General features: G+C 41.5%; 1 protein-coding gene and 1 pseudogene across 37 annotated transcripts in view; both read right to left on the bottom strand.

Annotated features, from left to right (window-relative positions):
- Positions 1–24863, bottom strand: part of LOC146582295 (protocadherin alpha-C2-like) — a 213204-nt gene that overhangs the window by 53126 nt on the left and 135215 nt on the right. The window contains exon 1 of one of the 37 annotated variants that reach the window (XM_085294295.1): positions 21885–24413. The exons of 31 other annotated variants lie outside the window; for them this stretch is intronic. In XM_085294295.1, coding sequence (XP_085150421.1) covers positions 21885–24263 — 2379 coding nt within the window. In that variant the 5' untranslated portion in view covers positions 24264–24413. Of the gene's footprint in view, positions 1–1534; positions 4056–4998; positions 7815–8459; positions 11683–11761; positions 14275–18180; positions 21499–21884; positions 24414–24863 lie in introns of those variants that run through there. 5 more of the 37 variants (XM_085294259.1, XM_085294313.1, XM_085294349.1 and 2 more) reach the window with 5 other exon arrangements.
- On the bottom strand, positions 14896–17651 carry LOC146582300 (protocadherin alpha-3 pseudogene; annotated as a pseudogene).

The following is a 24863-nucleotide window of genomic DNA, read 5'->3' as shown; positions in this document are numbered from 1 at the left end:
ACTTAGAGCTTGTTACCTACTGCAGCAGTCAAACCCATTTGGTCCCAAATAGAGACGGAAGTTAATGGCGGCATTTCTCTTTGAAAGGAACTGTTTGACACCAGCCACAAACTTACCCATCCTATAATTGCAAATGCAAAGATATTGTGGTGTAAATTACAAAAGCCGGGTTGTTGGGATTTTATTAAATCTCCTTTAGCAACTTTATGGGGGAATAAAATAATTTTAATTGGAGGGACACCGGTTGACTGGCTACAGTGGCGTAAGGCAGGCATCTATCAGATTTTGGTTGACTGTGGGACCAAATGTTTTTTAACCTTTGATCAAGTTGTGGAGATAATTTGCAGCTTAATCAGTTGTGGAGATATGTTCAAATACACAGCTCACTATCGAAGTGGCTGGGAACCCCCTTGTGTTGTCCTGTGGGCAGTCCTGTGGAAGTACTGCTCTCGAGATCATCCTTGGGTAAAGGTATCACTTCTAAGTTTTATCATTTATTGCAGGGTCGGTTAGCTGAACCTCTTCTTAAAGTTAAGGGCTATTGGGCCCAGGACTTGGCATTGGATATATCTTCAGTTGAATGGGACTCATGTCTCCATAACGTTAATACTATGTTTAAAGAAATAGGCAGTAGATTTATCCAACTTAAGATAATGCATAAGTGGCATTGAACACTGCAACAATTGTATAAATGGAACTTGGCCCCCACAGACGATTGCTGGAGATGTGACGGTCAAAATGCTTCGATTTTACATATCCTTTGGAGCTGTTTGACACTTCAGGACTGGTGGGAAAACACAATGGAGGTCATTTTCAGTGTTTTGAAAAGATTTGGTATCTCACCGAAATTGTCCATACTTGGTATAACTACAGAACTTTCCGATTGAGACTTTTCCTGCAATACAAAAAAAAAAAAGGATTATCTTGGCTGTTACTACGGCAAAATGAGTCTTGTTAAGACATGGGCACAAAAAGAAACCCCCTCACTATGAGGAGTGGCTAATGATGATGGTTAAGTTGGCATCTTACGAAAAAGTGACTTATGATTTATTAGATAAATTGTACCAATATAATTGTATTTGGTCCCCCTTCACTAACTGACTTTCTGTAACTTGAGGGGCAGAGGAGTAATGAGAGAGTGGTTGCTGTGGGGTTTGGTGTGTGAAGAAAGAATATGATAATTTTTTATTTTTTGTTTATTTGTTTGTTTTCTGTTTTGTTATTGAAGTTCAAAACGAAAATAAAAATTGATGAAGATAAAATAACACGCTGTCTTTAATGCTGAAAAAGCTTAAAAGCGATGCTACAGCTTAAGGTGACCTACTCATCTTCAGCATAATGCCACAAAGGTTATTCAAGCTGTTTGAAAATCTGAAGGACTGGGAATAAGACTTGGTGTACTATTGCCTAACTGATGCTCAACTAAAGCTGCAGAATGTGTATGTATGTCTACACCAACTACACAAGAAATTGCAGAAGCTATAATTTTATGATCGCACTATGACGTTTTACAAAACAAGTACAAATGTCCTACCTTCTCTTTGTTAGGTAAAGTCTGAGTCCTGGTAAAAGTGTCTCCTCCGTTAATACTGATCAGTTCTCCATCTACAGGTGGAAACGGGGCGGGGAAGACCACCAAGTCACTCTTGAGTGTGTCTGAGCTGAAACACACGTCATACTGCTGAGTAGCTTTAGAGTAAGACCAGCTCCCGTCAGGGTGGGTGGTGATCATGGGGGCGCTGTACCTGCTGAAAGTGCCGTCTGTCCTATGGCATCTGACTGCTATTAAAGTGATGAGGCTGAGCAGAAAGATGACGGACACCGACACAATGGCGATCAGCAGATACAGGTTCAAATCCGAGAAGCTGTCCTCCTTTACAGGCACATGTCTGAACGGAGTCTGGATTTCAGCCGTGCTTTCAACCACCACCACATCAATCGACACAGTAGCTGACAGGGAGGGTTCTCCGTTATCAGAGACCAAGACCACCAAGGGGTGAGTTTTGAGGTCATTGTCACTCATTCTCCTCCTAGTCCTGATCTCCCCGGTGCTGGTTCCGATCCTGAACAGGTTGTTTCCTTTGGGCTCAGACAGGTGATAAGAAAGCAGCGCATTGTATCCAGAGTCTGCGTCTACAGCCCTGATCTTTGCCACAAAGTATCCCGCTTCAGCAGAATAGGGGATGCTCTCACTGTTAACGGAGCCATGCTCAGAATATGGCGTGAGAATCGTGGGACTGTTGTCATTTTCATCCAGGATTAAAACGTTTACAGTCACATTGCTGCTGAGTGGAGGAACACCAGAGTCTGTGGCCTGAACTTTAAAGTGGAAAGTTTTTAACTCCTCATAGTTAAAAGACTGCAGGCTGATTATATCTCCAGTTTCTGAATTTATATTTAAAACAGATGAAACTGGAATGCTTTTAAGAGAGCTATCTAACAGCGTGTAAGTCACCTTTGCATTAACATCTAGATCAGCATCAAAGGCATTTACTGTATAAATTATTGAGCCCGTTGGACTGTTTTCTTTGACATACACATTAATAACAGTCTCCATAAATTTGGGTGCGTTATCATTAACATCAGAAACATGAACAGTAATGACTTTGTTACTGGACAGAGGTGGAGCTCCTTCGTCTGTGGCTGTAATGGTGACATTATAAACAGAAGTGGTTTCTCTGTCCAGCGGTCCATCTACAACTAAAGAATAATCATTTTTGTAGTTGGACTTGAGATTAAACGGAGCAGATCCAACTACCTTACAGCTGGTTACACCATTCTTCCCTCCATCTTTATCACTTACTGTAATCAAAGCAACAATAGTCCCCAGCTCTGCGTCTTCTTTTACCGGTGTCATGAGGGATGTCACTGATATTTGTGGGGGATTATCATTCATATCAACGATCTCAATCAGTAATTTAGCATGTGCACTACGAGGAGAGGCGCCCTGGTCCGTTGCTTGTACTCTGACTTCATAAGCAGGCGTCTCCTCATAATCCAATCCACCCTTCACTGTGATTTCTCCTGTTTCTGAATTGAGATCAAAAATATTTGATGGATCAATATTCCCTCGTTTGATGAAGGAATATAAGATTTTACTGTTCATGCCTTCATCTAAATCTGTGGCATTTAACTTGATAACAAGTGTTCCGGGAGTGACATTTTCTTTGACACGCACTTTATAAAGCAGTTTGCTAAACGCGGGAATATTATCATTTACATCGATTACATTCACATGTATCTGCAATGATCCCGTTCTTGGAGGTTTTCCTCCATCTACAGCGGTCAGTATTAGATTGATTACTGACTGTTTTTCTCGGTCCAAAGCTTTTTGCAGCACCAGCTCAGCAGACACACCGTGCTCTCCGCCGCTCTGCACATCAAGTGAGAAATGCTCATTTTGACTGAGCTTGTAGGTCTTCACTGAGTTGCTTCCTATGTCTCCGTCTACGGCCACAGGGAGAAGATATCGCTCTCCCGTCAACGATGATTCAGAAATATTTAAGTAATACCTGTTTTCGAGAAATGCAGGTGAATTGTCGTTTACATCTAATATATTAACCTCTACGCGATGTGCAGTCATTGGATTGCTTAGAACAGCTTGTAATTTTAAGGAGCATTTTATAGTCAGTGGACAAAGCTCCTCTCGGTCTATCCGCTCCTCAACTAAGAGATTCCCACTCCGTAAGTTAACGTTAAGATATGTCTTACTGTAACTGGAAACCACACGTAGATCCCTGTTTTCTAGTTCCTGTACATTGATGTTTAAATCCTTTGCGAGATTCCCCACCACTGTGCCTTTGTTCACCTCCTCGGAAATCGAGTAGGCTAACTGCGAAGCAGCCCAGTGCCAAAGACAAAGAAACACAACAATGCGAATCCAGACGTGTTCCTCCTTTGGTAGAATATACATTGTTGATCCACAAAAAGAAGTGAACACAAGTGAACATTAATCCTCATTCGAGAAATGTACACCCGAAGCGATAAATGATATAAGGAGCTCCTGCTCTCATCGTCACAGCACCTTCCGCGGGTGTGCAATGGCCGATGAGGATTTCATTTTTTCCCGTGCAGGGAGGAGTTTTAACAATTCAAACAAATTTAGGTCTATGGTCTCCTGCGACATCAAGTGGCGAAAGACTGCTATCAGCATTCTACATAGAAACCGTGAACATTTAGTGTCAGTGTGGACATGAAAATATTTAAAAATTTGATTGTGTTGTGTGAAACCCGGTCAATAAAAAAGATAAGATCGGTATTTCAGTGAGCTAACGAGCTCGTTTGACGTTATAACAATTCAACACACATATTGTCTTTTATTCAAAGTCCATTATTGCTTAATTTTCAGTCGTACACATGTATTAAAATCAAGAAGAAGAAGAAATAGAAGAAGAAGAAAAACAAAACCTTTGCTCACTTAATGATGTCACAAAATGCACGTATTCAAAATATGGCGCCATACATTCTAGCACCACGGACAGCGACTTTTCATGATATTCTATACTCGTTTTGAATAAAAATAAGATACCTGGTACTACACCCTGTGTTGCACTTTGAGTCACCATGGCAGCCACTGTAAGTTATATAAACAGTAAAGTATAAATATGTCAACGAGATTAAAAAAGCCTATTAGTGCAGTGACAAGTACCAACACCAATCACCCTCTGTGGGACATGAATTATTTACTTAAGTGACTAAAGGTAGTCTTGACGCCTCCTAGATTTTGGACGCACTAATTTAAGTTTAAAAATCGCTCGTAAAAGAATGAAAGGGTTAAACACTATTCGACAGATTATGTCACTCATTTTAAGCAAAATGCTCCAAAGTTCTGTCAAGCAAACTCAAAAAGAAGAAGTCAGTCTTAGTGTTTTGGTTCTTAGGATTGTTCACTTGAAGCTGTATAATTTGTATATATGTAAGAACTGTTAACAGGAAATGACATAATAATTTTATGATCGCACTGTGAGGTTTTACAAGACTTAAGTTCAAATTACCTACCTTCTCTTTGTTAGGTAAAGTCTGAGTTCTTGTAAAAGTGTCTCCTCCGTTAATACTGATCAGTTCTCCATCTACCGGCGGAAACGGGGCGGGGAAGACCACTACGTCACTCTTGAGCGTGTCTGAGCTGAAACACACGTCATACTGCTGAGTAGCTTTAGAGTAAGACCAGCTCCCGTCAGGGTGGGTGGTGATCATGGGGGCGCTGTACCTGCTGAAAGTGCCGTCTGTCCTGTGACATCTGACTGCTATTAAAGTGATGAGGCTGAGCAGAAAGATGACGGACACCGACACAATGGCGATCAGCAGGTACAGGTTCAAATCCGAGAAGCTGTCCTCCTTTACAGGCACATGTCTGAACTGAATCTGGATTTCAGCCGTGCTTTCAACCACCACCACATCAACAGACACAGTAGCTGACAGGGAGGGTTCTCCGTTATCAGAGACCAAGACCACCAAGGGGTGAGTTTTGAGGTCATTGTCACTCATTCTCCTCTTAGTCCTGATCTCCCCGGTGCTGGTTCCGATCCTGAACAGGTTGTTTCCTTTGGGCTCAGACAGGTGATAAGAGAGCAGCGCATTGTATCCAGAGTCTGCGTCTACAGCCCTGATCTTTGCCACAAAGTATCCCGCTTCAGCAGAATAGGGGATGCTCTCACTGTTAACGGAGCCATGCTCAGAATATGGCGCGAGAATCATGGGACTGTTGTCATTTTCATCCAGGATTAAAACGTTGACAGTGACGTTGCTGCTGAGCGGAGGAACACCAGAGTCTGTGGCCTGAACTTTAACCTGGAACGTTTTTAACTGCTCATAGTTAAAAGACTGCAGGGTGATTATATCTCCAGTTTCTGAATTTATATTTAAAACAGATGAAACTGGAATGTTTTTAAGAGAACTATCTAACAGTGTGTAAGTCACCTTTGCATTAACATCTAGATCAGCATCGAAGGCATTTACTGTATAAATTACTGAGCCTGTTGGACTGTTTTCTTTGACATAAACACTAATAAAAGGCTCCGTAAATCGGGGTGGATTATCATTAACATCAGAAACATGAACAGTAATGACTTTGTTACTGAACAGAGGTGGAGCTCCTTCATCCGTGGCTGTAATGGTGACATTATAAACAGAAGTGGTTTCTCTGTCCAGCGGTCCATCTACAACTAAAGAATAATCATTTTTGTAGTTGGATTTGAGATTAAACGGAACAGATCCAACTACCTTACAGCTGGTTACACCATTCTTCCCTCCATCTTTATCACTTACTGTAATAAAAGCAACAATAGTCCCCAGTTCAGCGTCTTCTTTTACTGGCGTTATCAGTGACGTCACTGATATTTGTGGGGGATTATCATTCATATCAATTATCTCTATCAGTAATTTAGCATGTGCACTACGAGGAACGGTACCCTGGTCCGTTGCTTGTACTCTGACTTCATAAGCAGGCGTCTCCTCATAATCCAATCCACCCTTCACTGTGATTTCTCCTGTTTCTGAATTGAGATCAAAAATATTTGATGGATCAATATTCCCTCGTTTGATGAAGGAATATAAGATTTTACTGTTCATGCCTTCATCTAAATCTGTGGCATTTAACTTGATAACAAGTGTTCCGGGAGTGACATTTTCTTTGACACGCACTTTATAAAGCAGTTTGCTAAACGCGGGAATATTATCATTTACATCGATTACATTCACATGTATTTGTAATGATCCCGTTCTTGGAGGTTTTCCTCCATCTACAGCGGTCAGTATTAGATTGATTACTGACTGTTTTTCTCGGTCCAAAGCTTTTTGCAGCACCAGCTCAGCAGACACACCGTGCTCTCCGCCGCTCTGCACATCAAGTGAGAAATGCTCATTTTGACTGAGCTTGTAGGTCTTTACTGAGTTGCTTCCTATGTCTGCGTCCACGGCCACAGGGAGAAGATATCGCTCTCCCGTCAACGATGATTCAGAAATATTTAAGTAATACCTGCTTTCGAGAAATGCAGGTGAATTGTCGTTTACATCTAATATAATAACCTCTATGCGATGTGCAGTCATTGGATTGCTTAGAAAAGCTTGTAATTTTAAGGAGCATTTTATAGTCAGTGGACAAAGCTCCTCTCGGTCTATCCGCTCCTCAACTAAGAGATTCCCACTCCGTAAGTTAACGTTAAGATATGTCTTACTGTAACTGGAAACCAAGCGTAGATCCCTGTTTTCTAGTTCCTGTACATTGATGTTTAAATCCTTTGCGAGATTCCCCACCACTGTGCCTTTGTTCACCTCCTCGGAAATCGAGTAGGCTAACTGCGAAGCAGCCCAGTGCCAAAGACAAAGAAACACAACAATGCGAATCCAGACGTGTTCCTCCTTTGGTCGAATATACATTGTTGATCCACAAAAAGAAGTGAACACAAGTGAACATTAATCCTCATTTGAGAAATGTACACCCGAAGCGATAAGTTATATAAGGAGGTCCTACTCTCATGGACACAGCACCTTCCGCGTGTGTGCAATGGCCGATGAGTATTTCATTTTTTCCCGTGCAGGGAGGAGTTTTAACTACATGAATACATTCAGGTCTATGGTCTCCTGCGACATCATGTGGACAAAGACTACTAACAGCATTCTACATAGCCGAATATCTTAAGCAATAGTGAATGTTTCGTTTTTGTTTGGAAATAAAAACTTGTTGTATTTAGAATGTAAGGGGAAAATCTCGTTAGTGGAAAAGCTCGATTATTTCAGTGAGTTAACAAGCATGTACGCAGTTAAAGTAATTCATTATTTACACTAACAAAGATTATAATTCTGATTTTAAATCTAGGCAGTCTTGAAGCTCTCTATCTCTCTCTCTCTCTCTCTCTCTCTCTCTCTCTCTCTCTCTCTCTCTCTCTCTCTCTCTCTCTCTCTCTCTCTCTCTCTCTACACACACACACACACACATATATATATATATATATATATATACATATATAATAACTAAAAGCGTGTTATTGAATGATCCTACACAATCACCTCGTATAAAGCTTGGTGCACAACGTCTAGCACCACGGACAGTGAGTTTTCACCACATAAAATTTCACGTCTTTCACATCACTAGAAAACGACAGCAGCTGTCACATATTTGAGTTTGTGGTTTTGGTCAACATGGCAAACCGTGTTGATTACATAAAAATGACTGACAATTATTCCAAGAAAGGAGGTGATAGCACGGCATCAAGGGCCACAAAAGATCAGCTATTTTTTCTTATGAACTGTGAAGACTAATAAATGAATTAATAACTAAATCTCAAAATATCATTAACCATTGAATTTTTGCGCCCAGAAATTCACTTAAATGATTTTTTGGCTAAGTGTTGAAAGTACTGAAAGCTAAATCAAAGCTTAATTGCTCTTATGTTCAAAATAATGTATCAACGTCAAACAGTCTTGTGAAGATGGATTAAGGTTGGTGTTTTGTTGCCTACCTTCTCTTTGTTAGGTAAAGTCTGAGTCCTGGTAAACGTGTCTCCTCCGTTAATACTGATCAGTTCTCCATCTACAGGTGGAAAGGGTGCGGGGAAAACCACCACGTCACTCTTGAGCGTGTCTGAGCTGAAACACACGTCATACTGCTGAGTAGCTTTAGAGTAAGACCAGCTCCCGTCAGGGTGGGTGGTGATCATGGGGGCGCTGTACCTGCTGAAAGTGCCGTCTGTCCTGTGACATCTGACTGCTATTAAAGTGATGAGGCTGAGCAGAAAGATGACGGACACCGACACAATGGCGATCAGCAGATACAGGTTCAAATCCGAGAAGCTGTCCTCCTTTACAGGCACATGTCTGAACTGAGTCTGGATTTCAGCCGTGCTTTCAACCACCACCACATCAATAGACACAGTTGCTGACAGGGAGGGTTCTCCGTTATCAGAGACCAAGATCACCAAGGGGTGAGTTTTGAGGTCATTGTCACTCAATCTCCTCTTAGTCCTGATCTCCCCGGTGCTGGTTCCGATCCTGAACAAGTTGTTTCCTTTGGGCTCAGACAGGTGATAAGAAAGCAGCGCATTGTAACCAGAGTCTGTGTCTACAGCCCTGATCTTTGCTACAAAGTATCCCGCTTCAGCAGAATAGGGGATGTTCTCACTGTTAACGGAGCCATGCTCAGAATATGGCGCGAGAATCGTGGGTCTGTTGTCATTTTCATCCAGGATTAAAACGTTGACAGTCACGTTGCTACTGAGCGGAGGAACACCAGAATCTTTGGCCTGAACTTTAACCTGGAACGTTTTTAACTCCTCATAGTTAAAAGACTGCAGACTGATTATATCCCCAGTCTCCGAATTTATATTTAAAACAGATGAAACTGGAATGTTTTTAAGAGAACTATCTAACAGCGTGTAAGTCACTTTTGCGTTAACATCTAGATCAGCATCAAAGGCATTTACTGTATAAATTACTGAGCCCGTTGGACTGTTTTCCTTCACATACACATCCATAACAGGTTGCGTAAATCGAGGTGCATTATCATTAACATCAGAAACATGAACAGTAATGACTTTGTTACTGAACAGAGGTGGATTTCCTTCATCTGTGGCTGTAACGGTGACATTATAAACAGAAGTGGTTTCTCTGTCCAGCGGTCCATCTACAACTAAAGAATAATCATTTTTGTAGTTGGACTTGAGATTAAACGGAACAGATCCAACTACCTTACAGCTGGTTACACCATTTTCCCCTCCATCTTTATCACTCACTGTAATCAAAGCAACAATAGTCCCCAGTTCAGCGTCTTCTTTTACCGGTGTCATTAGTGACGTCACTGATATCAGTGGGGGATTATCATTCATATCAAATATTTCTATAAGCACTTTAGCATGCGCACTGCGAGGAGAGATGCCGTGATCTTTTACTTGTACTCTGACTTCATAAGCATGCGTCCCTTCATAATCTAATCCACCTTTCACTGTGATTTCTCCTTTTTCTGAATTGAGATCAAACATATCTGATGGATCACTGCTGCCCCTTTTGATGAAAGAATACAGTAGTTTACTGTTCATGCCTTCATCTAAATCTGTGGCATTTAACTTAACCACAAGTGTTCCGGGTGTAGAATTTTCTGTCACTCTCACTTTATATAGAGATTTGCTAAACACCGGCGCATTATCATTGGAATCTATTATGTTTACTGTTATTTGAAGTGTTCCTGATTTGGCAGGTTTTCCTCCATCTACAGCGGTCAGAATGAGATTAACTACCGACTGTTTTTCTCGATCTAAAGCTTTCTGCAGCACTAATTCAGCAGAAATTGCATGTTCATCACCGCTCTGTACATCAAGCGAGAAATGTTCATTTTGATTCAGCCTGTAGGACTTCACCGAGTTACTGCCTAAATCTGCATCTTCCGCTATAGGCAGTAGGTATCGTTCTCCTGCTGAGTCTGTTTCAGATATATTTAACGAAAATGACTTTTCAATGAATTCTGGTGAATTATCATTTATATCTAACACGGTCACTTCGATGCGATGCACATTCACTGGATTGCTTAAAACAGCCTGTACTCTTAGGGAACACTGCACCGTTCTCAGACAAAGCTCCTCTCTGTCAATTCTGTCGTTAACAAAGAGGCTTCCGGTTCTTAAATTCACGTCAAAATATTTCTTACTGTAACTCGAAATAATACGCAGATCCCTGGTTTCCAGCTCTTGTACATTGAGGTTTAAGTCCTTTGCGACATTCCCTACCACAGTGCCTTTGTTCGTCTCCTCGGAAATGGAGTACGATAATTGTGAAGCAGACCAGTGACAGAGACAAAGAAGTATAACCATATGAATCCATGCACAATCTCGGTTTCCCATAGTTGAACAGTCAACGCATAAATCTGTAAATCCAGATGATTCTATATCCTGTAAATATCCGCTATAAACACCATTATCCAGCAGCAGCAGCCCTTCTCGCCACAGTATAGTCCCAGTGTGTCTTTAAACTGGTGTCCAATGACGGCCTCAGTATTCCCGTACAGGGTGGAGTTATAGATATACAATTGTTTCTACGGTCTCCAACGACACCGTGTGGCAAATGTTAGACGACTCAAGAGAAATATGAGCAACATTAAGCCCCCATGATTTGTTGCATTACAAATATTTTACAATTACATTTCCAGTCTTAGAGTTTTTGTCTTGGTCAGTTGTCAGTTTTTATATATAATACTTAAATATTTGCGCATATCCGTTTTTAGACATGAACCCGAAACTCTGAAGAGGCATTAAAGGCTAGAATATTACCTCAGTAGTGCAGTGTATTTAGAAAGAAAGTGAATTCACAGCAAATTAAAATGAAATAAAACAGAAGTGATACAATAATAATAATAATAAAAAAAGAAAACACCTCTTCGCCAAAATATGACCTTGTGCTTTTAACTAATTTTAATAAAAAAAAAAAAAAAGGTTCTGAGTATACTGGCACTGAGAGTTCAATCGTAACGTTGCATCTTTGTTTCAGAACCACGGATAGCGCTGTAGCCACCAGCATGAACAATGATTTGTTAAGCAGACAGGAATCTAAAAAAACAGGGGAACAAAATGGGCACGATCGCTTTGTTCTCGAAGTGTGGTAGATAAGAAGGTTAATCGTGAGTGCTGATATTACAATAAGCGGTGATATTAACGGCTATGACAACCGGGGGATTCCTACTTTTTCGTTGCTTTAATTTGAGAGTCTGATGATGCGGTGAATATAAAATCTAAATTGTAAACAGAAAGCACTCGAATAAAAACTCAAAAGCACATACCTTCTCTTTGTTAGGTAATGTCTGAGTCCTGGTAAAAGTGTCTCCTCCGTTAATACTGATCAGTTCTCCATCTACAGGTGGAAACGGGGCGGGGAAGACAACTACGTCACTCTTGAGCGTGTCTGAGCTGAAACACACGTCATACTGCTGAGTAGCTTTAGAGTAAGACCAGCTCCCGTCAGGGTGGGTGGTGATCATGGGGGCGCTGTACCTGCTGAAAGTGCCGTCTGTCCTGTGACATCTGACTGCTATTAAAGTGATGAGGCTGAGCAGAAAGATGACGGACACCGACACAATGGCGATCAGCAGATACAGGTTCAAATCCGAGAAGCTGTCCTCCTTTACAGGCACATGTCTGAACTGAGTCTGGATTTCAGCCGTGCTTTCAACCACCACCACATCAATAGACACAGTAGCTGACAGGGAGGGTTCTCCATTATCAGAGACCAAGACCACCAAGGGATGAGTTTTGAGGTCATTGTCACTCATTCTCCTCTTAGTCCTGATCTCCCCGGTGCTGGTTCCGATCCTGAACAGGTTGTTTCCTTTGGGCTCAGACAGGTGATAAGAAAGCAGCGCATTGTATCCAGAGTCTGCGTCTACAGCCCTGATCTTTGCTACAAAGTATCCCGCTTCAGCAGAATAGGGGATGCTCTCACTGTTAACGGAGCCGTGCTCAGAATATGGCGCGAGAATCGTGGGACTGTTGTCATTTTCATCCAGGATTAAAACGTTGACAGTGACGTTGCTGCTGAGTGGAGGAACACCAGAGTCTGTGGCCTGAACTTTAAAGTGGAACATTTTCAGCTCCTCGTAATTAAAAGACTGCAGGCTGATTATGTCTCCAGTCTCTGAGTTTATGTTTAAAACAGTTGAAATCGAAAATTCTTTCGGATAGTTCTCTATTAACGAATACGTTAATTTAGCATTTTCATTTGTGTCAGCGTCACATGCTGTCACTTTTGTGATTATGTCTCCCACTTTACTGTTCTCTTTCACGTAAATATTAATATAGCCATCTGGAAAACTCGGTGCATTATCATTAACATCAGAAATGTGCACAGTGATTACAGCACTGCTTGAAAGAGGCGGACTGCCTTCATCGGTAGCGATTATAGTTACACTGTATTGTGATAAAGTCTCCCTGTCAAGCTGACCGTTAACTACTATTGAGTAATAGTTTTTGTAATTTGACTTTAATTTAAATGGGATGGAATCTTTCAATTTACAACTGGTGAGGCCATTTTGCCCCCCGTCTTTATCCGTTACAGTCACAAGTGCAACTACTGTTCCAATTTCAGCATTTTCCTTTACTGGGGTCATAAGTGAAGTTACTGAAATCTGTGGTGCATTGTCATTGACATCAACAATCTCTAACAGCACTTTAGAATAACCGCTACGAGGGGAAGCGCCTTGGTCGCTAGCTCGCACTCGTAATTCATATGCAGTGTTTTCCTCGTAATCCAGATTACCCTTCACAATGATTTCACCGCTCTCAGGAATAACAATGAACTTTTCAGGGGAATCTACATTTCCTCTTTTCAGTAAAGAATACCTGACGTCTGAGTTTGAACCCTCGTCCAAGTCTGTTGCATTTAATTTGAGTATTGTTGTACCTATAGGCACACTTTCACTGACGATTACTTTATGAAGCGGCTTACTAAATGAAGGCGTGTTATCGTTAACGTCTATGACATTCACAAAAATCTGCATGGTGCCAGATCTCACAGGCTTTCCCCCATCAACGGCTGTCAATGTTAGTTTAATAACGGATTGTTTCTCTCGATCTAAAGCTTTTTGCAGCACTAACTCAGCAGACAAATGGTCTCCTCCGCTACTGACATCTATGGAGAAATGCTCGTTTGGACTTAATTTGTAGGATTTCACTGAATTGCTGCCAGTGTCTGCATCCTGAGCTGCCGGGAGCGGATACCTCTCTCCCGTTGAAGATGATTCGGAGATATTAAACACATGGATTTGTTCAAGGAATGTCGGAGCGTTATCGTTGACGTCCACAATGCTGACTTCAACGCGATAAATATTCATGGGATGGTTTAACAGTCCCTCTATATTTAAAGAACACTTTGGTAAATTAGGACAAAGCTCTTCTCGGTCTATTCTTTCGCCAACGAACAAAGCTCCTGTCCGTAAATTAGCCTCAAAATATGCCTTACTGTATCCCGATACAATCCGAAATCCTCGTTCCTCCAGTTGTTGTGTATTAATGTTCAAATCCTTCGCGATATTCCCCACTACCGTGCCTTTGTCCACCTCCTCAGAAACGGAGTAGGAAATCTGAGCAACACAGTAGCCGGATAAACAAAGAGTAATGGCGAACAACATCCATTCCCCCTCTCTGTGGTGTCGGAGACTCATTCTGTTTTGTAGATATTATTCCAGAGAAATAAACGCACTTCATTCACTAATGCAGACAAATATCCGAAAGACTACCAAGCTCTCTAAATGTAGATACCTTCGTTCATGACGAGGCGATTTACTAACCCGGACAGAAACGCAGAGGCTGTCTCTTATTTCACCAACAGTGAAGGTGGAGCTTTAACTCATAATTTACATCAGTGAGTTTGTGGTCTTGGGCGACATCTAGTGTTCCTTTTATCGACAACAGTTTAATATTTAGAGATTGTTTGTTTTCCCAAACACACCAGAAATGGACCACGAATATCAGATGTCATAAGATATTAACTTTTTGTATTGCAGAAAACGTCGTGCACACTAAAAAAAGCCAGGTAAATTGGAACTACGCAATCAGGAAAGAGTTTTGTTAATTAGAAAAGAGAAAATCTTCACATTAAGTTAAAACATTACAAGTTATATAACCAACGATTTTGCCTTTCCAGGTGAACATATTAGGTACTGTAAATTATATGGTACAAATTATGGACCAGCTGATCATTTATGGGCATGTAACTTCAAAATTTTATTTATACAAGTTTATGGTGTTGAGACTCACAGATAAGCTATTTTAGGACATGAAGCTAAACACGAAAGACTCGCAGACAAAGAGAAATCAGCACCGCGGAGAGCGCCTTTCCCATTATGCAGCTTCAGACCATATAATTACTAGTTATTTACTGTGTTAGACCAGCACTTTTCATATAGTCGATTGATTAAGAAAATACTTCAGTGAGGGAAGTCATATTTGCAGCATTACACTAATAAAAACGTATGTAATCTACTTTTCTGTATGAATGTACGAATTTTGCATTAAACCATGTACACTGACATTACAGTATTATGCTATGTGTGGGTATCAAAATACAGACAGGGGTGGTATCCCTTTAACTGGAATTAGTGGTTGAAAGCATCTTACCTTCTCTTTGTTAGGTAAAGTCTGAGTCCTGGTAAAAGTGTCTCCTCCGTTAATACTGATCAGTTCTCCATCTACAGGTGGAAACGGGGTGGGGAAGACCACTACGTCACTCTTGAGCGTGTCTGAGCTGAAACACACGTCATACTGCTGAGTAGCTTTAGAGTAAGACCAGCTCCCGTCAGGGTGGGTGGTGATCATGGGGGCGCTGTACCCGCTGAAAGTGCCGTCTGTCCTATGGCATCTGACTGCTATTAAAGTGATGAGGCTGAGCAGAAAGATGACGGACACCGACACAATGGCAATCAGCAGATACAGGTTCAAATCCGAGAAGCTGTCCTCCTTTACAGGCACATGTCTGAACTGAGTCTGGATTTCAGCCGTGCTTTCAACCACCACCACATCAATAGACACAGTAGCTGACAGGGAGGGTTCTCCGTTATCAGAGACCAAGACCACCAAGGGGTGAGTTTTGAGGTCATTGTCACTCATTCTCCTCTTAGTCCTGATCTCCCCGGTGCTGGTTCCGATCCTGAACAGGTTGTTTCCTTTGGGCTCAGACAGGTGATAAGAAAGCAGCGCATTGTATCCAGAGTCTGCGTCTACAGCCCTGATCTTTGCCACAAAGTATCCCGCTTCAGCAGAATAGAGGATGCTCTCACTGTTAACGGAGCCATGCTCAGAGTAAGGAGCGAGAATTGTTGGATTATTATCATTTTCATCCAGGATTAAAATGTTAACAGTCACGTTGCTGCTGAGCGGAGGAACACCAGAGTCTGTGGCCTGAACTTTAAACTGAAAACTTTTTAACTCCTCATAGTTAAAAGACTGCAGACTGATTATGTCTCCAGTCTCTGCGTTAATGTTTACCATTGTAGACACCGGCACTGATTTACTGTTACTCTCTAAAAATGAATATCTCACCTGACTATTCCGGTCAGTGTCCGCATCATGTGCAGTTACCCTTTTAATAATCTCCCCAACTTTACTGTTTTCTTTGACGTAGACATTAACAACCGATTCTGAGAAATTAGGCGAATTGTCGTTTATATCAGAAACGCGAATAGTAATCACAGTTGTGTTCATTAAGGGCGGACTCCCTTCATCGGTCGCTGAAACTGTAACGTTGTATTGGGAGGTAATTTCTCTGTCAAGGGCCCCGTCAACGACTAAAGAATAATAGTTTTTGTAGTTGGTTTCTAGTTTAAAGGGAACATCATTTTTTATTTTACATTTAATTTCCCCATTCTTACCTCCATCGCGGTCGAGTACGGATACAAGTGCTATCGCAGTACCTACACCTGCGTCCTCCTTGACGCTGCTGAGGAGTGACGTCACTGTTATCGCCGGGGCGTTGTCATTTACGTCTATTACCTCAACCAGCACCTTACAGTGAGCAGACATCGGTGGCTGGGCCTTATCGTTAGCTTCTGCGCGGATCTCAAACGCTGTATATTCCTCATAATCAACATTAGCTTTGACTGTGATCACCCCCATTACAGGATCAATGTGAAAAATCTCTAATATACGATCCTGCCCTTTACTTCTCAAAGAATACATTATCTCACCGTTTGTTCCCTGATCTGCGTCTGTTGCATTTAGTGTAATCACATTTGTCCCGATTGGTGTATTCTCGAATAAACGAGTTTTGTACAAGGGGGTACTAAACACTGGTGGGTTATCGTTTATATCTAAAACGTGTATAATAACTAGTGACGTGCCAGATCTGGATGGAGTCCCTCCATCTGTAGCAATCACTGTGAGATTTATCACAGGCTGCTTCTCTCTGTCCAGCGTTTTCTGTAAGACTAGTTCGGCATAGACGCTTTCTCCGCCTTTGATAGTAGCGAGAGAAAAATATTCATTCGGCGTCAGCTTAAAAGCGTTAACCATATTCTTCCCCACATCTGCATCAATAGGCTCAGACAAAGCGAATTTCATCCCAGGCAGAGTATTCTCTGCTATGTCTATAATCTGAGACCTTTCCGTGAATAACGGGTCGTTGTCGTTGACATCTAGAATATTTATTTCTACGCGATAGAGCTTTAAAGGATTGTTTATCACAGCTTCTACATTGACTGTGCATTTTAGGGTCTTCGCACAGAGCTCCTCTCTGTCTACTCTCTCATTAACATAGAGAGCACCGGTTTTTAGATTTACCTCGAAATATTTTCTTTTCGAGCCGCTGACAATCTGAAACATGCGAGATTCCAGTTCCTGAAGGCTGAGATTTAAATCCTTAGCGATATTTCCCACAGAAGTCCCCACATCCACTTCCTCAAACACGGAATATGAGAGCTGCACAGATTGCGCTTCCCGACAACACTCCAGCAGCACAAGCACCAGATATGAAACAATAGACATCCTCATTGGTACATGCATAAATCCACAACGTAATTGAAACGCAGATCCCAACAAGGTCACCTTTTCACAATTTCTATAGTTACTATAAATACACTTTCAGATATGCGCTAAATTATAGTGTACACCTACATGTACAAAATAATATATACACCCTCGGTCCTTTCGCACCGTCCTTGCCGTTTTTGTCAAAAAGCCCGGAGAGCCACATCCTCTTGTACAACTGGGAGGAGCACGAAACTACAACACAGAAATCTCAGTGTCACAGTCTGCGGCGCCACCACGTGGACATCTGCCACAACTGTCACAATATCTCTTTCATAAATAGTCAACGGATGTTTGTGAGCGATTCTTAGTATTTCACCTTCTTTTTTACTGTTGGTAAAATGCATCTGAAATGTTACTAAATTAATTTAATACTATATGTAAATTAAATTCACAAGTTGATTGATTTCGTCTGATAATGAACAGAACAAAAAACACATATACACACCACCGAATCCACACTGTGTATGTATAAAACGAAAATAAAACAGAAAATATAAAATGTTCTCCAAATTGTACTTAATATACTGGTTAATTTCTGTAATGAAATAACACAACTGGAAATGTTAAATACCGCTTTATCAGGTTCAGCCTGGGTCCTTGTAAGTGTCTCCGTGAAGTACAGGTGCAATTTTTTTATGCTACGGTTGACCTAAAAGGTTCAGAAAAGAAAGTTTACCCTTACCTTCTCTTTGTTAGGTAAAGTCTGAGTCTTGGTAAAAGTGTCACCTCCGTTAATACTGATCAGTTCTGCATCTACAGGCGGAAACGGGGCGGGGAAGACCACCACGTCACTCTTGAGCGTGTCTGAGCTGAAACACACGTCATACTGCTGAGTAGCTTTAGAGTAAGACCAGCTCCCGTCAGGGTGGGTGGTGATCATGGGGGCGCTGTACCTGCTGAAAGTGTCGTCTGTCCTGTGGCATCTGACTGCTATTAAAGTGATGAGGCTGAGCAGAAAGATGACGGACACCGACACAATGGCAACCAGCAGGTACAGGTTCAAATCCGAGAAGCTGTCCTCCTTTACAGGCACATGTCTGAACTGAGTCTGGATTTCAGCCGTGCTTTCAACCACCACCACATCAATCGACACAGTAGCTGACAGGGAGGGTTCTCCGTTATCAGAGACCAAGACCACCAAGGGGTGAGTTTTGAGGTCATTGTCACTCATTCTCCTCCTAGTCCTGATCTCCCCGGTGCTCGTTCCGATCTTGAACAAGTTGTTTCCTTTGGGCTCAGACAGGTGATAAGAAAGCAGCGCATTGTATCCAGAGTCCGCGTCTACAGCCCTGATCTTTGCCACAAAGTATCCCGCTTCAGCAGAATAGGGGATATTCTCACTGTTAACGGAGCCATGCTCAGAGTAAGGAGCGAGAATTGTTGGAGTATTATCATTTTCATCCAGGATTAAAATGTTGACAGTGACGTTGCTTGTAAGTGGAGGAACACCAGAGTCTGTGGCCTGAACTTTAAAGTGGAAAGTTTTTAACTCCTCGTAGTTAAACGAGTGCAGGCTGACTATATCTCCTGTCTCTGAATTAACAGTTACCATTGAAGCCCTTTGCATGGTCTTGGAAGAGCTGCTAATTAAATGATACATTGATTTTGCGTTTTCATTTAAATCCAGATCTGTTGTTGTCAGTTTATGAATAGTAGTTCCAATCGGACTATTCTCTTTCACATACAGAGTAATTGGAGAGTTCGGGAATTTAGGAGGGTTGTCATTTACATCAGAAACGTGAATAGTGATAACAGTTGTGCTGGACAGAGAGGGCGTCCCTTCATCTGTAGCTACAATATATATATCATATCGGGAAACAGTCTCTCTGTCAAGAAGCCTGTCCACTAGCAAAGAATAATAGTTTTTATAGTTGGATTTTAATTTAAATGGCACAGAACCTGTTATCTTACAGTTTGTGAGGCCATTTTTACCCCCGTCTTGATCAGTGATAGTCACCATAGCAACAGCTGTGCCTATTTCGGCGTCCTCTTTCACTGAACTCATGATTGAAGACACTGAGATTTCTGGAGCATTGTCATTAACGTCAATGACTTCAACTAAAACTTTGCCATGTGCACTGCGAGGAGGAGTTCCTCTGTCTCGGGCTTGAACGCGGATCTCAAATGCTTGGTTTTCCTCATAATCAATATTTCCTCGCACAGTAATTTCCCCAGTATTATTATTCAGGGAAAATTTGTCATCAGGGTTTAAACGTCCTCTTTCTGTAAATGTGTAGACAACCTGACCATTAATACCATCATCTAAATCACTCGCAGTGAGTGTTAGTAACGGTGTGCCAATATTTGCATTTTCAATTACTTGGACTTTGTAGAGAGATTTACTGAACACGGGTGAATTATCGTTCACATCCAGAACATTAACTTGTATTTGCAAAGTCCCCGTTTTGGGAGATTTTCCTCCGTCTATCGCAGTCAGAGTGAGCTCAATAACAGCTTGTTTTTCTCGATCTAAGGCTTTCTGCAGCACCAACTCAGCAGACACACTCTGGTCGCCAGTACTCTGTATATCTAAAGAGAAATAATCATTCGCGTTCAATTTATAAGTCTTCACTGAGTTAGCGCCAACATCTGGGTCATGCGCTATCGGCAATGGATGCCTTTCTCCGACATATGAGGACTCAGACATATCAATTGTAGATATATCTTCTAGAAAAGACGGGGCATTGTCATTAATATCATTGATTACAACTTCAATTCGATGAAGACTGCGAGGGTTACTCAATATGGCCTCGATATTTAAAGAGCACTTTACCGTATTAGGACATAGCTCCTCCCGATCAATTCTCTCGCTAACGAAAAGTACTCCAGATTCAAGATTGATATCAAAATACGGGGGTTTATACCCAGATGTAATCTGAAGACCCGCTGACTGAAGCTGCTGCACACTAAGATTTAAATCCTTCGCTAGATTTCCCACCGCAGCGCCTTTGTCCACCTCCTCAAAAATGGAATAGGATATCTGAGCCACGGACCATTCACAGAGACAAAGAAGGCTGAAAAACAGACTCCAAATATTATCCCATTGTCTTCGAGCAGCCATCGCTGTTTATACAAAAGTATGAAATCCTGATTTATACTTCCTGGAAAGAAACGCCAAATATGAAAAATATCCCTTCATGTATCCACTCTCGCCAAGGATCCTCACTCATTAGGGCCTTGATCGTCTGTGCGCTTCTTTCACAAAGCAATGCCAGATGGTGACGTGTCATCTTTTCGTCATTAAATGAGGAGGAGTTTCTAAACGCCAACGACTATATTTTTTTGCATGGTCTCTAGCGGCATCTTGTGGCATTTCTGTATTCGGTTACATGGCCCGAAATATAAGATGTTTTTTTTTTATATAAGGTATAACAGAATTAAAATCCATGCAGAATAATCCACAAATTACGTTTTTTTTTGGATGACATATACAGTTTAATGAATTCGTTTGCATTATTAATTATCTTTTTTTTAAATTATTATTCATCTTTATTTTTGTACACCGCCCAATATTCAGCACAACGGACAGCACCAGACTATAACGAGACAAAACAGAAGAAAGCTGCTGCCAGCACCATGGACAGCGGTTCAGTGCACTTTCAATGCATGCGGTTCAACTGCTAAACATAATTAGTACCCGATTTACCAAAATACAGCTATTAAACTATATGCCACTAATCTCTATGTGGCCGTAAACCAATAAAAATCTTAGGATGCCCTTTAAAAGTTGTAAACGTTCTTAAGAACAATTTACCGACTTACTCTGACACGTTTATTATATTTATACGGTGGCCCTGAGAGGCCAAACGGACTGCAACTTAAGAAAACAGGAAAAACGAAAAAGGAAATAGGAAAAACGAAAACACAAATACGAAAAAACTGATTTTCAAAAGCACAAGGGAAGTGTTTCTGGGGAGACAATGACCCGACGGACCAGTTGCAGGAACCAAAATATGCTAAGAATTGCGCTGGGAGACACTTAAAAGAAGTGGAGGATCTATCGGTTTTGTGAGGAAAGAAAAGATAAGAGGTAAGCGTGTTAGCCTAAAAATCCATCATCAGTATTATAGGAATCATGATAAAACACACCTAGCTTGTTTTGGGTTCCTCCAACTGGTCCGTCGGGTTCTTGTCTCCCCAGAAACACTTCCCTTGTGCTTTTGGAAATCTGTTTTTTTTCTATTTCCGTTTTAATTTTTCCTATTTCCGTTGTGTTTGTGTGCTTTTGTAGTGTTTTTCTTTTTGCTGGTGTTTTCTTAAATTGCAGTCCGTTTGGCCTCTCAGGGCCACCGTATATTTAACACATATTTAACAGATCTGTTAATTCATTATCCGACATTCAGTGATATACAAAAATCTTACTTATTCAGAGCAGCATTTCCTTACCTTCTCTTTGTTAGGTAAAGTCTGAGTCCTGGTAAAAGTGTCTCCTCCATTAATACTGATCAGTTCTGCATCTACAGGTGGAAAAGGGCCTGGGAAAACCACCACGTCACTCTTGAGTGTGTCTGAGCTGAAACACACGTCATACTGCTGAGTAGCTTTAGAGTAAGACCAGCTCCCGTCAGGGTGGGTGGTGATCATGGGGGCACTGTATCTGCTGAAAGTGCCATCTGTCCTGTGGCATCTGACTGCTATTAAAGTGATGAGGCTGAGCATAAAGATGACGGACACCGACACAATGGCAACCAGCAGGTACAGGTTCAAATCCGAGAAGCTGTCTTCCTTTACAGGCACATGTCTGAACTGAGTCTGGATTTCAGCCGTGCTTTCAACCACCACCACATCAATCGACACAGTAGCTGACAGGGAGGGTTCTCCATTATCAGAGACCAAGACCACCAAGGGATGAGTTTTAAGGTCATTGTCACTCATTCTCCTCCTAGTCCTGATCTCCCCGGTGCTGGTTCCGATCCTGAACAGGTTGTTTCCTTTGGGCTCAGACAGGTGATAAGAAAGCAGCGCATTGTATCCAGAGTCTGCGTCTACAGCCCTGATCTTTGCCACAAAGTATCCCGCTTCAGCAGAATAGGGGATGCTCTCACTGTTAACAGAGCCATGCTCAGAGTAAGGAGCAAGAATTGTTGGATTATTGTCATTTTCATCCAGAATTAAAACGTTGACAGTGACATTGCTGCTGAGCGGAGGAACACCAGAGTCTGTGGCCTGAACTTTAAATTGAAACATTTTCAACTCCTCGTAGTTAAAAGACTGCAGGCTGATTATGTCTCCAGTTTCTGAGTTAATGTTTACCATTGTGGGGAGAGGAAGTGATTTACTATTACTATCTAATAGTGAATAGCTCACCTGACCGTTGTTGCTGATGTCAATATCGACTGCAGTCACCCTTTTTATAACTGTTCCTACCTTGCTGTTTTCTTTCACAAAAACACTTATTAAAGACTGTGAAAAACGTGGCGTGTTGTCGTTAATATCAGAAAGGTAAACAGTGATAACACTAGTGTTAGAAAGTGGAGGGCTCCCTTCATCCGTAGCTGAAATTTTGACATTGTACTGAGGGGTCTCCTCTCTGTCTAGATGTCCGTCAACAACTAAAGAGTAATAATTTTTGTAATTTGTCTCCAGTTTGAACGGAACTTTATTTAAGATTACACATTCAACTTCACCGTTTTTACCACTATCTGTATCTAGAACTGAAACAAGTGCAATAGCAGTGCCTATTTCAGCGTCCTCATTTACTGCATTGAGAAGTGACGTCACTTTGATTTCAGGAGCGTTGTCATTTAAGTCTATTACTTCAACCAGCACCTTACTATGGGCTGCCATGGGAGGCTGGCCTTTGTCTCTAGCTTCTGCTCGGATCTCGAAAGCTTTTCTTTCTTCATAGTCGATTTTGGCTTTGACTGAAATAATCCCTGTCTCAGGGTCAATTTGGAAAATATCCAAAATATGATCCTGATCCTTACTTCGTAAGGAGTACACTATTTCACCATTTGTTCCTTCATCAGCGTCAGTCGCATTTAAGGTGAAGATCGTAGTGCCAATCGGGCTATTTTCGAGTGTTTTAATTTTGTAAAGAGTGCTACTGAACACTGGTGCGTTATCATTACTGTCTAACACACTTACTTCAATTTCTGATGTCCCCGTGTTTGGTGGAGACCCTCCGTCTATTGCAGTTAACAAAAGTTGTATACTTGCTTGTTTCTCACGATCCAGGGCTTTCTGCAGCACTAACTCTGGAGATATACTCTTTCCTCTTTTATGTGTGGCAAGACTGAAATATTCATTAGTACTCAGCTTATATGCACTAACACTGTTTTTACCCACGTCAGCGTCGCTTGCCTCCGATAACGCAAATCTAAACCCAGGCAGTGTGTTCTCTGCAATTTCCAGTATTTGAGATTTCGTGTTAAATGATGGAGAGTGGTCGTTCACATCTCTAATTTCTATCTCCATGCGGTAAAGCTTTAACGGATTGTTTATCACAGCCTCTACGGTAACCGTGCATTTGGGCTCATCTGTACAAACCTCCTCTCGATCTATCCTCTCACTGACATACAGAAATCCGGTCTTTAGATTTATCTCAAAGTATTTCTTTTTAGATGCAACAATCTGAAACAAACGGGAGGCCAACTCCTGCACGTTAAGGTTTAGATCCTTGGCGATATTTCCGACATTAGTCCCCGGATTCACCTCCTCTGAGACGGAATAGGAGAGCTGTGCAGCCGCCGCTTCCCAATAATAAACCAAGAGCACAATCAAAAGAAATGTGACAATAGCGCTTCTTCTCGTCGTTAAATGCATACTTCCGCCGGAATACAGCAAATAATATATCCACAAATCCGTTCCCAGTGTTAGATGGTAGGATATGACAAAAATCAAGGCGACTGTGATATTTTTAAAGAGAAATGCTCCATTATGCCGCTCCTTCCCTTCCCTCGTCTCTTTGTGATGAAAACCAAAGCTATTCCCCTTTTACCCTGGGAGGAGCGTCCACCTTTCTGTGCCACGGTCTACAGCGTCGCTACGTGGTAATATGAAGAAACTACACACATTGGTAAGAACTAAATTATTCCTGTTCACTCAGACACGCCCACAATCACACAATTCCAAAATACTGTGAGTTATTTAAAAGATTTTTATACGTGCGTTAATAAAATAACACTTTATTTGAAGTTACGCCATCACCGACACTGGCATCGTAGTATTTATTGTCGTATTTCTTTGTTGAATCATCCAAACAATATATATTAAGTAAGGTCAATATTCTCATTCAGGTGAAACACCGCAAGTTGTACAATTCAAATCACCAAGCAGTATTGCAGGTGCAAAAGTTTGCACTCCATTTTCAAAGTAAGACAGATAATAAGGTTTCAAATCTCAAATTATTAATTGTATTCATCT

Source organism: Mchenga conophoros, linkage group LG2, assembly GCF_057382185.1.
Source record: "Mchenga conophoros isolate Kocher_MC1m ecotype Shallow Benthic linkage group LG2, M_conophoros_male_GT1.1, whole genome shotgun sequence".
In the NCBI taxonomy this organism is placed as follows: Eukaryota; Metazoa; Chordata; class Actinopteri; order Cichliformes; family Cichlidae; genus Mchenga; species Mchenga conophoros.
This window is presented reverse-complemented; position numbering and strand designations above follow the sequence as displayed.